This window comes from Nematolebias whitei, chromosome 14 (assembly GCF_014905685.2).
Source record: "Nematolebias whitei isolate Nwh7 chromosome 14, NemWhi1, whole genome shotgun sequence".
Lineage (NCBI taxonomy): Eukaryota > Metazoa > Chordata > Actinopteri > Cyprinodontiformes > Rivulidae > Nematolebias > Nematolebias whitei.
In genome coordinates, this window is record NC_056511.1 from 31,131,565 (window position 1) to 31,144,573 (window position 13,009).

The window sequence follows — 13,009 nt, forward strand, 5'->3', positions numbered from 1 at the left end:
ATTGTGTTGAACCCAAGTTTTCATCACTTCTAACTTTTTCTTACATGGTCACTGTCATGTAACTCCAGTGTATGTATTAAGGCCAGTGAGAGTCTGCTGGAATAACTGAAATATTATTGGTATGCAAAACATGGATGTTACTTGAAATATAATCTGTGATTTATTGTAATGCAACTAGTCCTTTGCAATATTGAGGTTTACGTTCACTGACATTGCAATGACGATAAAGTAAATGTTATATTTGGATTTGATATGCCATCCAAAGATTATAAAAGTACAGTTCAATATTTGAGCCTTCATGAGTCAGGACAAAATATTAAAAAGTAAATAAGGTACTCTACAATGGTTAAATAATTTTGTCTAATTGTGGGCAGGCTGCAATCAGCAGCCATGAATTAAATTCCGTGGGCAGGCTGCAATCAGCAGCCATGAATTAAATTCCCTGAAAATGTAAATAAACCTGTCTAAAACTGTGGAACACCAAAATGGTCAATTAAATAAAACCTTATGAAATAAGTTTCTAAGCACATTGTGAACATTTTTCATTTTCCTTTGAAAATGTGCTTATTAAACATTTTATTTCATAATGGTGTTTTTCATTATGGCTTATTTCATGATTATAAATGATCATAAATAATTATCAGGTCTTTCTTGAAAATGAGCCCGAGGCTCAATGGGATTAACCTGTATAAATAATTATTGAATAATGGGAGTTTTTCATGATGGCTTATTTCTAAATGAAATATTTTAATAATGATCTTGGATACTTATTTCATAATGTTTTAATTTTGATCATTTTGATGTTCCATATAAACAAGCAATGAGTTTGGGTGAAGTTTTCCTCTTTGTTCTGGAAGTTTCAGTGGGTGGAGTACACAACTCATCTGAACTCTCTCCCGGAGGTGATTGCTGATTTTTACACCCTACCTGGCAACCACAAACGGCGTTCAGGGGGCGGAGCTAGTCAGTCAGTCAGCTTCTGTCCGTTTCTGGAAGGAACCGCATGCGTGCAACATGGAGAAAGTAAGTACCGTGCAAGTTCTGGTGTGCTTATTATGGATTATTGTTATTTTATCTCACGCAAGAAGTAAAGATTGTATCTCTGCTAGCTATAAATTAAAGTAGACACTAACAGAATGTTGTACGTTGACCACGCTAACCTGCTTTTTACACAGACCACTGTTTCTTAGCTTGTTAGCTTAGCGTCATGTAATGACTAGCCATTGGCATTGATTTAGCCGAGTTTGCTTTAAGGTACGACACGAAACATGTTGGTCACACTTTGAAATGCAGCTAAACTACGATTTAAAATTAATCGGACTGTCTTGTAGAGTGTCAGGTCAGTTGCAGCTAACTAACGACAAAGTAGTTTCTCCAACTGTTAACTGAAGCTAATGTCCCGAATCACGGCTATTTTTAGGCGTTTAGAGTAAAGTTTGACTCCTGTTGTTGCTACAACCGGAACATTTAAAATAAAATTTGGCTTATAATGACATGTTAGCAAAGCGGTGTTCTAGCACCCTGCACATTATCAGTGAAGTGCTTGAAGTAACTCGATTTTGCAAATCTGTGCGTAACAACCCAGTTAATCTCATAGCCGCTGGGATGTGGACTTTAAAGTTACTCTTACGTTCTTTTGTGTAATAAAAAGTGACAGACCTGTCAGAAAACTCAATTTTGTGCGTTAAAACGGCTGCTGGGCTACGTTTGGCCCTTGTTTAGCCCTCAGACCGGAGGATCTTTCTAGATGCACCACCGTCATAGCTCCTGCCGCAAGTCGTCGGAAACTGTCGCGACTTCTCGAAGTTTCCAGTTAGAGATTTAAGAGTTAAGATTTGTTTGTGCTGACATTTATTGAAGAACCGAAATTGTTTGTTTTTTTACAGATGAAAACATAAAAGTTGTGCTTGTCACAAGTTAAAGGTTTTATATAAATTTGAGAAATTTTCATATTTTTGTTCAGGTTTTGACCATGTCGAGAAACATTTTGCATCTCAGCCTATATTTTACACCACCAGCTGTGTGTCATGATTTATTTTACTAGGATCTTGCAGCACACATTATGACATCTGTGGTGCTTATGTTACCAGCTCTTTTGAGATCAACTGTTTTGCAGTCTTCATTTCTCATTGGCACTTGTAATAATTTATTAATTAATACTTTTAAAACTGCTAATGTTTGTGGCATGGAGTCAGTTAAAACCAACATACAACTTAAAGTTTTACATATGCGGTGGTACCAAGTGGTTCTCATTAAAATTATGTGATTTACAAGGCACACCGGTTTGTAGATCTTAAAAATACTTGACATCCGAGACAGGCTTGCAAATTTAGAAAAGTTTATTTATTTACATTTTTATAAATACTCTTTAAAATTCTTTGAAAAAAAGAAGGAAGAAAACAAAACAAAATCCTGGAGCTGAGGTTACCGGATGAAGGCCACCAAACCAGCACAGCCCCGGACCCCAGCAACTGGAAAACAAAACAAAATTAATACAGGGAAACCAAACCAAGTCTAATCAAAAAGAAAGTGAAAAACAAAGGCCAGCCCAACTAAATATCGACATTATACAATACAATTTACAAAGTAAAGGGCTGTAACCAAACAAAATAAGGAAAACTATTTAAAGAAGAGAACTTTAACAATCAAATGCTCATTTTAAAAGTTGTAGTCCAGAACCAGGTGTGAAATTACCCACGCCACTGACGTGAGTGCTCAGGGACCGCGCCCCAAACAATTTGTGGTGGAGAAGTCCAGTGAAGCAGCCACAGGCGTCTGAGGACAATTAAGTGCAACAATCTGGAGAACCCAAACAGCAGTGGTCCTTCACAGAGCCAGAACACCGGTAATCTTCCACAGGGACAACAGTTGTAACCTCAGTGGAGACAAAACAGTAATCTTCCATAGCGACAAAGCAGCAGTGATTTTCCGTAGAGACAAAGCAGCAGTGGTCCCAACCTCAGCAAAGGACCTGCTGACACACACATGCAGACATGCACAGGAGGAGGAGGAGGAAAGCAGCAAGTTTGGTGTTCCCACAAAGGCCATAACAGCACGCACAACACGATCAGCTGCTCAGCCACAACCAAACCCCACACGGGTTGAGAGCCACATAGTGGGAGCATGAAGAGGAAACCCAAGTGTCAGAACTTCTTCTTCCTCTAATTTATTGGCGGATTGCAAGCAACTATTAGGTGCATGCCGCCACCAAGTGTCAGAACAGGCATTGCTGCCTCTTTTTATACTCCGCCCACTTATCTAACGGGAAGTGACATTTCCCTAGCCGGGTACATTTCTATACTGCTACACACATTTTGAAGATAAATACTTTGGGAATGATCAGTTTAGTTTAGGAACAGTAGGGATTTAAAAATTTTTTTTTTTTTTACAAAAATACCATAAAAAACTCAGCGATATTTTCCTTTATAACTAAACAGTTGTTGATGTGTACATTTCCAGTTTATAATCAAATAATTGTAAATATTGCAGTAAAGATGACAAAAATAATAAAATGTTTTAACAAATATTATTATTTAATCAGTACCCTTAAAAGTTTTTATAAATTCATTTTTTTTGTTCTAATCCTGAAAATTGAAAAGTATAGACTTTTTAAAAATTTATATTTTCTCTTGCATGTCTAAAATTGTTAATGACATTTTTCAATATTCATGTTGTCAAATCAAAGTTCTTAATTGTTTAGTAGTTTATGACAAAAACAATTTTTTATGGTTTGCATGCTGGTAACTGAGGGAAAACTTTGTTGATCAGTACTTGTTCACCATAACTTATTAATCAGCGTCTGTTATTTTGTAGATGTCAAATTAAGACTTCAAACTCAAAGGAGTTTTTAAATAAACAGTCTTTTATAGTCAGTAATTAGTATTTTCATCATACTGTTAAAACAGTACGAGTTATTAAAGCAAACTACAAATGTGTGTATAATGTACACAAGTGGTGTTGTTTTTTTACATTCCCATAAGCTCTTTGCTGCTGTTTATAATCACTAACATGCTTGTTACATTTCAGTCATTTTTTAAACTTCGTTACAGCTTTTAAAGATTTTAGCATTTAAAGTACATTTAAAATTTGGATTGACAGTGTTTGTTTCAGACCTAATAAAGATTGCACCTGGATAATATGCTAAAGTAAAAAAAAAAAAGTCTAATATTTTCCATCCTCTGTGCTTTTGCATCTGTCTGACAGAGAACAGCTGTCAGTTTTTATTTTCTACCTGTTAAAGTAGAGTCATATTAAGGTTTCTGTACACCTGAGCTGTTGGTGTTGTAAACATGGCTTGCGTGTGTTGTAGGTTTCAGCATTGAAGGACCAGGGCAACAAGGCTCTGAGTGCAGGAAATATCGACGAAGCTGTACGTTGCTACAGCGAAGCCCTGACAATTGATCCATCAAACCATGTGCTGTTCAGTAACCGCTCGGCTGCCTACGCCAAAAAGGGCAACTATGAGAAAGCCCTCCAGGACGCCTGTCAGACCATCAAGATCAAGCCTGACTGGGGAAAGGTGAGACGTTGTTTGCGCTGTCAGTGTTCTGTCAAGATCATTTGGAATGAAAACTGTACTTGAGATCTTAAACTTTGCTCTCTTAGGGGTATTCTCGCAAAGCTGCAGCGTTGGAATTTCTTGGCCGGTTGGAGGATGCTAAAACGACATACCAGGAGGGACTCCGCCAAGAGCCGAGCAATCAGCAGTTGAAGGAGGGCTTACAGAACATCGAGGCCAAGATCGCAGGTGAGCGTTTCGATGCCTCTTTGATTTGTAAGGGTTACTTTAGGACAACTTGGAGGGTGCGTTCTTGGTGTGCATGCTCGGCTCTCGTTTGTGATTGCTAATGTAAAATAACTCATCCTTTACCAGAGAAAACGATGATGAACCCCTTCGCCATGCCCAACCTGTATCAGAAGCTCGAGAACGATCCTCGGACTCGGGAGCTCTTGTCAGATCCAAGCTACAAAGAACTGCTGGAGCAGCTCCGCAACAAACCGTCAGAGCTTGGCGCGTATGTGCACTTTTCTTTTTTGAGTTTAAACATCTAAAACAAAAACCCTGAAATGTGAATTATGTTAAAAGTAGAGTTATACTTTTGAAGTTTCTGGATTGCTCATCTGTCCACACAGATTTAAAATGCAACCAGTGAAAATAAAAAAATACAGTTTTGTGTCATAGAATTGTAATTCCCAAAAAGACTGGTATTTATAATTTCACTTGTCAATCATGTTGTAGGAAGCTGCAGGATCCAAGAGTGATGACTACCCTCTCTGTGCTGCTGGGGCTGAACCTTTCTGAAATGGAGGAGGAAGAGGAGCCCACACCTCCTCCTCCTCCCAAACCCAAAGAAACTCCACCACCTCCTCCCAAAGAGGAAGACCTCCCTGACAACAAGAGAATGGTAAGTTAGTTAAACATTTTTTTTTAAGTCGTCCCCCCCCCCCCCCCCCCCCCCATCTCCTGATGAGTTTCTGTTCTGAACAAGGTTCTCCGTTTTTAAACAGGCTTTGAAAGAAAAAGAATTGGGGAACGCTGCGTACAAGAATAAAGACTTTGACTCGGCCCTGAAACATTATGAAGAAGCGATGAAGCATGACCCCACCAACATGACATATTTATCTAATCAAGCAGGTTTGTATCTTAAATAAGAAAATAAAACAAGCTCACACATTTAATTTAGCTGCTAGATTTCCTGACACCATGGTTGTAATAAAAAAACAGAAAAGTTTCCTGCCACTAAAATAATGTTACTTTTAAAAATGTAAATTATTTTAGGCCTGAATTAATGCGGGCTGTTTAGTAGATTCTTCAACAAGGTTAAATTTACAAGGAAAAAAATATATACTTGTGTCTAGAAGTGGTAAAATAAGTTTTAATTTCTCCTAAGTGTTAATTATGTTTTTTTTTTTTTCCAGCTGTCTATTTTGAAAAGGGAGACTATGAGAAGTGCAGAGAGCTGTGTGAGAAAGCCATTGATGTTGGCCGAGAAAACCGAGAAGATTATAGACAAATAGCAAAGTAAGTTTCTACAGCTGTTTCTAACAAACGGCATCATGAACTGTTTGAGCCAGAAATGTCATATTTAGACACGACGTTATAAAATACCCAGATACTAGGAAAATTGGTCAAACACTAAAAGGAATCAGTTTTTTAATATATTGGTATATATATTTTTGTTTTGTTTTTACAGAAGTACTTTCAGAAGTAGCAAACCATACTAGATGTGAATCTATGTAATAAAGTATAAATAATAATGTTGTTTTTAATGGAAAAGATCCTTAAATTTCTAATAATTGGAAGAAAAAAAAACCTGCAAATAATGGAACTTGATAAAAACAACATAAAAGTAAGAAGGTGGCACTCCACTCTGAGCAGTCACTGAATCGATCTGCATGTCCTTCATTTATATGTTAATTTATCTAAAGTTGTGCGCGTCACTGATTTGAGTGAAAGTGGCTGCAGAGATCTCTAAATACCGTATTTTCCACCGTACACGTCACACCTCCCTATAAGTCACATCAGTCCAAATATGTCAGTGGAAAAATCCATAAATATGTCACTTCTTCGTATACATTGCATCTATTATGCGTCACTGCTGAAACGCTGCATTTGTTACGCGTCATCGCTGACAACTAGGAATGCGCGACGTATACGGTAGAAACGATAGAAGTTTAGCCTACGATAGAGATCTGTCTTCTACCAGCTAACCGCAGTAATGCTGTGTCTCATGTAAAATCAGAGTTATCAGTTTAATCGTTACTTTTTTTAGTTGAAAAATATGCGCAAGTGGTGTTAGTCTTTTTTCGAGAGCTACGTAGAAAGCTACAAGCTAACTACGGCCGGCTTGCCGTAGTGTTGCCGTATTCTGGCGCATGCACAAAATGCTGTGTTCCGTCGAAAATTATTTTATTTTTTTCTCAATCGAAAGTTAAAGTAAGCGTTGGTCAGCTTTAGAGAAACCTGCTCTCTGATCTGTGAAAAGAACGCTGTGTTGTGTGATTTTACTGCGAGACCCTCTGGTCAAAGCCACAGACTCATTTTGTGTCAGCTCTCCATTACAGTGGAAGGAGACGCCAACTAGAGGTTTGGAGGGTGAAGTGTTTCAGTGTAAAATGCTGCTCTGTTGCTGTTCATTTCTAAAGACTGGAAACAAAGGGTTAATAACATATTTTTTTTGTTTAAAACATATGGCTAAAACTACATTTGATATCTTTTGCACTGTTTTGCACTACAAGAAAGAAGCCTAATACTTGATTTGTTTATTATTTAAAAACTCTCTGGACCTAGTAGTAAAATTTTCTTAATTCAAAATAAATGACTGCAAAAAGACACCCTATGCCTTTTTTCATTCCTATTGAAAGTTTTATACCAGAGACATGTGATATGTATCGTTACCGCCACCCTTCACAATACATATCGTGATATGAATTTTATGCCATATCGCACATTCCTACTGACAACCCAGAAAGTGGGCCGAACCCAGAAATGTGGACTGGTGTGCCAAAAATCGAAATGAAGTTTGACGGTCGTTCCAAGCAGCAAGCAGAACGAAGGAGGCAGAGTATGGCAAGCCGATTGTGTCATTAAAAGCTGGTGAAGATTCTCAGTCAACCAGGACATGGCAATTTCAAAAAAGGTCTAGACAAAAACAATATAAAGTATAATAAATAAAGTCTAGTTGTTTTTGTCTTGAACTTTTTTTGAATTTGTTATGATAGCCATGTTTACCTATTACATGATACAACGGCATGCCTTTCTACTCAAGTGCCATCTAGCGGCTGAAAATGGTTTTCAATATTTTCAGACAGAATGAATGAAAGCAGTCGTATCTCAGCCAAAAATTGATTTATAATTATGGGGAAAAAATCCATAAATATGTCACTTCGGCCTATAAGTCGCAGGGCATGCAAATTATGCAAAAAAACGCGATGTATACAGCAGAAAATACGGTACTGCTCTTTAAAGCAACTTGTTGATTATTGCTTCTCCTCTTGTTTGCAGGGCCCTGGCTCGTATTGGTAACTCCTACTTCAAGCAAGAAAAATACAAAGAAGCAGTTCAGTTCTTTAACAAGAGTTTGACAGAACACCGGACTCCTGACGTGTTGAAGAAATGTCAACAGGTGCGTTTTTAACAAATAAACTCACTTTACAGTTGAAAACCCGTTTCTCAAAAATAACAGCGTCGTACCTATTTTTAACTTTATTCCATCTTTGTTCTTTGCAGGCAGAGAAAGTACTAAAGGAGCAAGAAAAACTAGCCTACATCAACCCTGATCTGGCCCTTGAAGAGAAGAACAAGGGCAATGATGCCTTCCAGAAAGGTTAGTGAGCCTGTTTGCTGCTTTTTGTTGGTCATCGTGTAAAGAACTTGCATAAAGATGACTTTCTCTCTGTTCCATGTTATAGGAGACTACCCCTTAGCTATGAAACATTACACTGAGGCCATCAAGAGAAACCCTAATGATGCCAAGCTCTACAGTAACAGAGCTGCGTGCTACACGAAGCTGCTGGAGTTCCAGCTTGCCCTGAAGGTACAAAACGCACCTCTGAGCAGTCTGAGTCAAATTAACATTTGGATATTGTGAAATTTTTATACATTAAATTGTTTTTCTGTCAGGATTGTGAAGAGTGCATCACACTTGAACCTACATTCAGTAAGTATTTTCTGGAAACAACTAAACGTATTTTAAAAATAATTTTAAATTTTACAACAAATAAAATGCATTTGTTTACAGTAAAGGGCTACACACGTAAAGGAGCTGCACTGGAGGCCATGAAAGATTATTCGAAAGCTATGGATGTCTACCAGAAAGCTCTCGAGTTGGATTCTTCCTCAAAGGTATGACAAAATATGTGAGGAAATTATCATTCAGGTTAAATGTCAAAAAGTGCACTTTCTTTCTGCTATCGTTGGGTCATATATTAGGACATAAAACAGTCTGGTCAACTAAAAAAATGTTGCATATGGAGAAAAAACAACATGACGTTACATTACCGTATTTTTCGGACTATAAGGTGCACTTAAAATCCTTTAAGCTTCTCAAAAATCAACAGTGAGCCTTATAATCTAGTGCACCTCATGTATTAATTCTGGTTGAGCTTACTGACCTCATACCAATTTTATGTGGTACACAGCACTTAAAATCTGTCAGAATGAACTTATTTCGCTTAATGTGCCTTATAATCCGAAAAATACAGTAATCTATTTAAAGAAAATTAACTTTGTCAGGGTAAGTTCACCATTACTGTTTAAACAGGAATAAACGAGCAAAGTGGCAGCTGGACACAGCTAACTGTTTACACATTAACGTGTTAACTGGGAGTGAGACCACGCCTTTAAAAGAAGTATTTTGTCCACAATATTGATCCAAGTCCTTTTAAGATTATTTATATGTATATGTATACATATTAGATTATGTATCGACCAATACAGCCTCTCAATCCCATACCTGAATTATTTATCTTTCTATACAGCTCATACCTTCAGATTACAAACTAAAAGGTATTTTAAATGTACATTACAGTGTTTCCCCTAGTTAACTTGCCATGGTGTCAGTTCTGTTGACGGGGTGGGGCACCCTGCTTGCATAATGGTAGGGGAAACGCTGCATTAAAAGCATTGCTATATGCAAAACACCTCAGTAGCTCTGCCATGCTGCAAAAACATGTTTTTTTGTGTTTGTAAGGAAAACGAATGTCAAGTGAACGTTTTTAATACAGCTGTGTTCTGTGGTGGTGGGAGGGCAGGATGTACCGTGGCCAAGGATGTGATTTCTTTAGCTGTGGACAGTGTCTCTGCATCTTTACCTATTTATCCTACAAGAAGTTCCATCATGAACTCTGTGATTCCTGCTACAGTTATTGCTTCTGATGGACCCATGTTTCATTCTGAACAATATTGGAAGATTAGCAAACAATATAGGTTGTCTGTACCTCATCTGTGTTATTTTGTTTAAAACGGGTCTCTCTTGTAAATGAGTCGTCGTGTCTCAATGAGACTAACCTGTATAAATAAAGGTGGAATTGAATATAATTGGGTTACATTTTAACCAAATGTAGTTTTGACCATCGTCTGATGTCTCAACCCGCAGGAAGCGTCAGAAGGCATGCAGCGGTGCATGGTCAGTCAAACCATGAGGAACGACAGCCCCGAGGAGGTGAAGAAAAGAGCTATGGCTGATCCCGAGGTGCAGCAGATTATGTCCGACCCAGCCATGCGCATGATCCTGGAGCAAATGCAGAAGGACCCTCAGGCACTAAGCGAGTAAGTCTGCAGACTTTCTACATTATGGTCCAGGTTTGAAACTGATGCTGATTAAAATGTTTCCTGTTGAATTCACAGCCACCTTAAGAATCCAGTTATTGCTCAGAAGATACAGAAGCTCATTGACGTTGGACTGATAGCCATCCGCTGATATGGAACCAGTTCAAGAAGAGTGGAGTCACATGCAGATCGCCCTGAAATATTACATCTCTTTTCTTGCCTTTAAATTGAAAGTTATATTGTCCTGGATCTGACTGGGACTTTGTCTGTTTTTTTTATTATTGTTCACAACTTTGACATTGTGTTGGAAGAAAAAGAAGTATCTTGTTTGTCCTCTGAAAAATGTGGGCACTCCAGGCAGCTTCCAACAGAGTTCACGTGTAAAGATGCTGTAGTAACATCTAGAAAATAAACCTCACACGAGTGTACACCACTGCACTCAGTGTCTGAAGATGAACATCCACCCTAAAGTTGATCTTGTACTGTATTCTTGTTTCGTGCTTAAAATAAATCAAATAGATTGTCTGGTGCCTAAAATGAGTTGTACTGGTGACGAGTTCAATTGCTGCAATTGTTTTTTTTTTTTTTTTTTAAGTTCACCAAAATCATAAAGCAGTTTTTTTTTTTTCCCCTTCTTGGCATTTTCTCTTTGATGGAAGTCTACAATTTAATTTGTAAAACATGCTTATTCTTAACAGTTTGAAGCAGCATCCACTGTTGCATTTCTTTTTGTGTGTGTGTGTATTTCAGCTCGACACAGTGACAACAGGAAACAGTGTTTTTGTATCGTAAATGTAATGGGGCACACGTGGAAAGTTTAGCCTTTCCCTCACCTGAGTTCTGCTCTGCAGAACGGGCTCTTCATGAAGAGATTAACCGGACGGTGGATTTGTGTAAACCAGCTCTGTTGGTTGTATTTCAACAGTAAACTGTTAATGTTGTGTTAGGTATCAGCATCTATGATCAGCACGGTCTGCTGTCTACAGCCAGTAAAACTAGGTTGATTAATGCAAACCTTTTCCAAGTTTGAGTCGTTGGTATAAGTTTCTATTTGGGTAGCTGCCTTAGCTTTGGTGTCCAGAAAGAAAAAGTACATTTTGTTCCATCAACCAGGATAGCTTAGGATACATTGAAGTCTGCTCTTGTCTGTGTTTGTGTAAAGGTTTCAAATTAGGAGTAGTTTATCTTTATTTGATTCCACAGACGAATGATTGTTTTACAGCTTTTTTTCTACAATGATTCACATCAAAAACTGGTGTGGGTGTTTTTCCCCTCACAATTGTTTTGCTATCAAGCAATGTTCAACTAATGTAAAGCAAGCTGTCCCAGGAGGTGTCATCTATTAATGGAAAACAGTTGTACTCTGAAATATAGATGATCTGTAAATCAAAGGATAGTGTTATTCTTTCCTATTTTAATTCAGCATAAGCCTGTTTTTCTATAAGCCTGTATCCAGTTAAAACTTATTTGCACATTTCCAACTATTAAGATGTTCATATACACTTGTATAAGCATAAAAACAATAGGTGTGCTATATTAAAGTGCAGGGACACTGGGTTTTGTTTAAAAAAAGATAAAACGCCATACCAATTATTTTATGGATTTATACTGCTTATAGTTACTTCGCAAAGGAAAGTTAATTTACAAGTTTCTGAGTGAAAATAGTTCATCTGCCGCCTTAGCTCCGCCTTACGAGCTAACAGTAAAATCGCCACGCCCACAAGTGTTGGTCACGTGACTGGTCACCGCCCATATAGATATAAACACTAGATCCCGCATTGACTGCTGCTACGCATGAATTTCAGCCGCCATCTTGGAGCGGTCGTCCTTATTTGGTTAAAGCAGAAGATGTCTGCATTTCGCAGCTTATTTCTGTTCAAATCGACGGACTGCTGACGTCATCTCTCGGGGGCTAACTTTTCATAAGTAAGATGAACATACTATTGTTAGTATTTTGTGAACAGAATATTACTATACTGTATTTATGTCCACCAGCTGATGTCATGTTCAGTGCAATACCAGGTGTTCAGTTGCAATGAAGCTGACTGAGATCTAATGACAGGAATATTTTTCTAACAAGCATACTCACAATTTCAGTAGCTTTGGTTCATTATCAACAGATATGCATCAGAACTGGAATTTTGTTTAAGTTCTAGGAAATTAAAACATTAAAAATGGGGAGAATATAGGAAGTAGTTAGAAAATAAGATTGACCTCCTTTGTACAATGTTTTTGTGTAGACACAAATCTCCTGTTTTCATTTTGAAGGTTTCCCAAAGAAAAAGATGTGAGGAAGAGGAGGATCTTTGAGGAGGATTCATCTGAGCAATGAGGATTTTGATCAAACTGATCAAACTGTCTGACTGAGAGATGGTGTGGTACCATCGGTTCACCTTCAAAGAGAAGGTGCATCATTATAAATCCATTAGAGTTCATAAATGTACATATTTTATTGTCAGTCACAAGGTGAGACACCTCCATGTGTTTATATGAACAGGTAACTATAGACTGTAAAGTTCATATTCATGATGCTTTTTCATTTCAGCTTGAAAACTGCAGGACTACAGGAACTCAACAAAAGCTGGAGCTGCTCTGTCTGTGGCCTCTCAGGAACGTGCACGTCACACACACACACACACACACACTCTCAGGAACGTGCATGTCACACACACAACCTCAGCCTAATGATGTGAGTATTTCTATTTTAAACTTTTATTTTTTCATTTACCCTTTATTTAT

At 37.8% G+C, this 13,009-nt stretch overlaps 1 protein-coding gene across 1 annotated transcript; it reads left to right on the forward strand.

Annotated features, from left to right (window-relative positions):
- The first annotated feature begins 980 nt into the window (after positions 1–980).
- On the forward strand, positions 981–10,795 carry stip1 (stress-induced phosphoprotein 1). The gene is made up of 14 exons (XM_037687455.1): positions 981–1,023; positions 4,310–4,519; positions 4,606–4,747; positions 4,874–5,015; positions 5,240–5,405; positions 5,509–5,635; positions 5,920–6,022; positions 8,006–8,126; positions 8,231–8,327; positions 8,413–8,537; positions 8,624–8,660; positions 8,742–8,845; positions 10,098–10,270; positions 10,349–10,795. The coding sequence occupies exons 1-14, from the start codon at positions 1,015–1,017 to the stop codon at positions 10,419–10,421; spliced, it is 1,629 nt and encodes a 542-aa protein (XP_037543383.1). The 5' UTR covers positions 981–1,014; the 3' UTR covers positions 10,422–10,795.
- Positions 10,796–13,009: the final 2,214 nt, after the last annotated feature.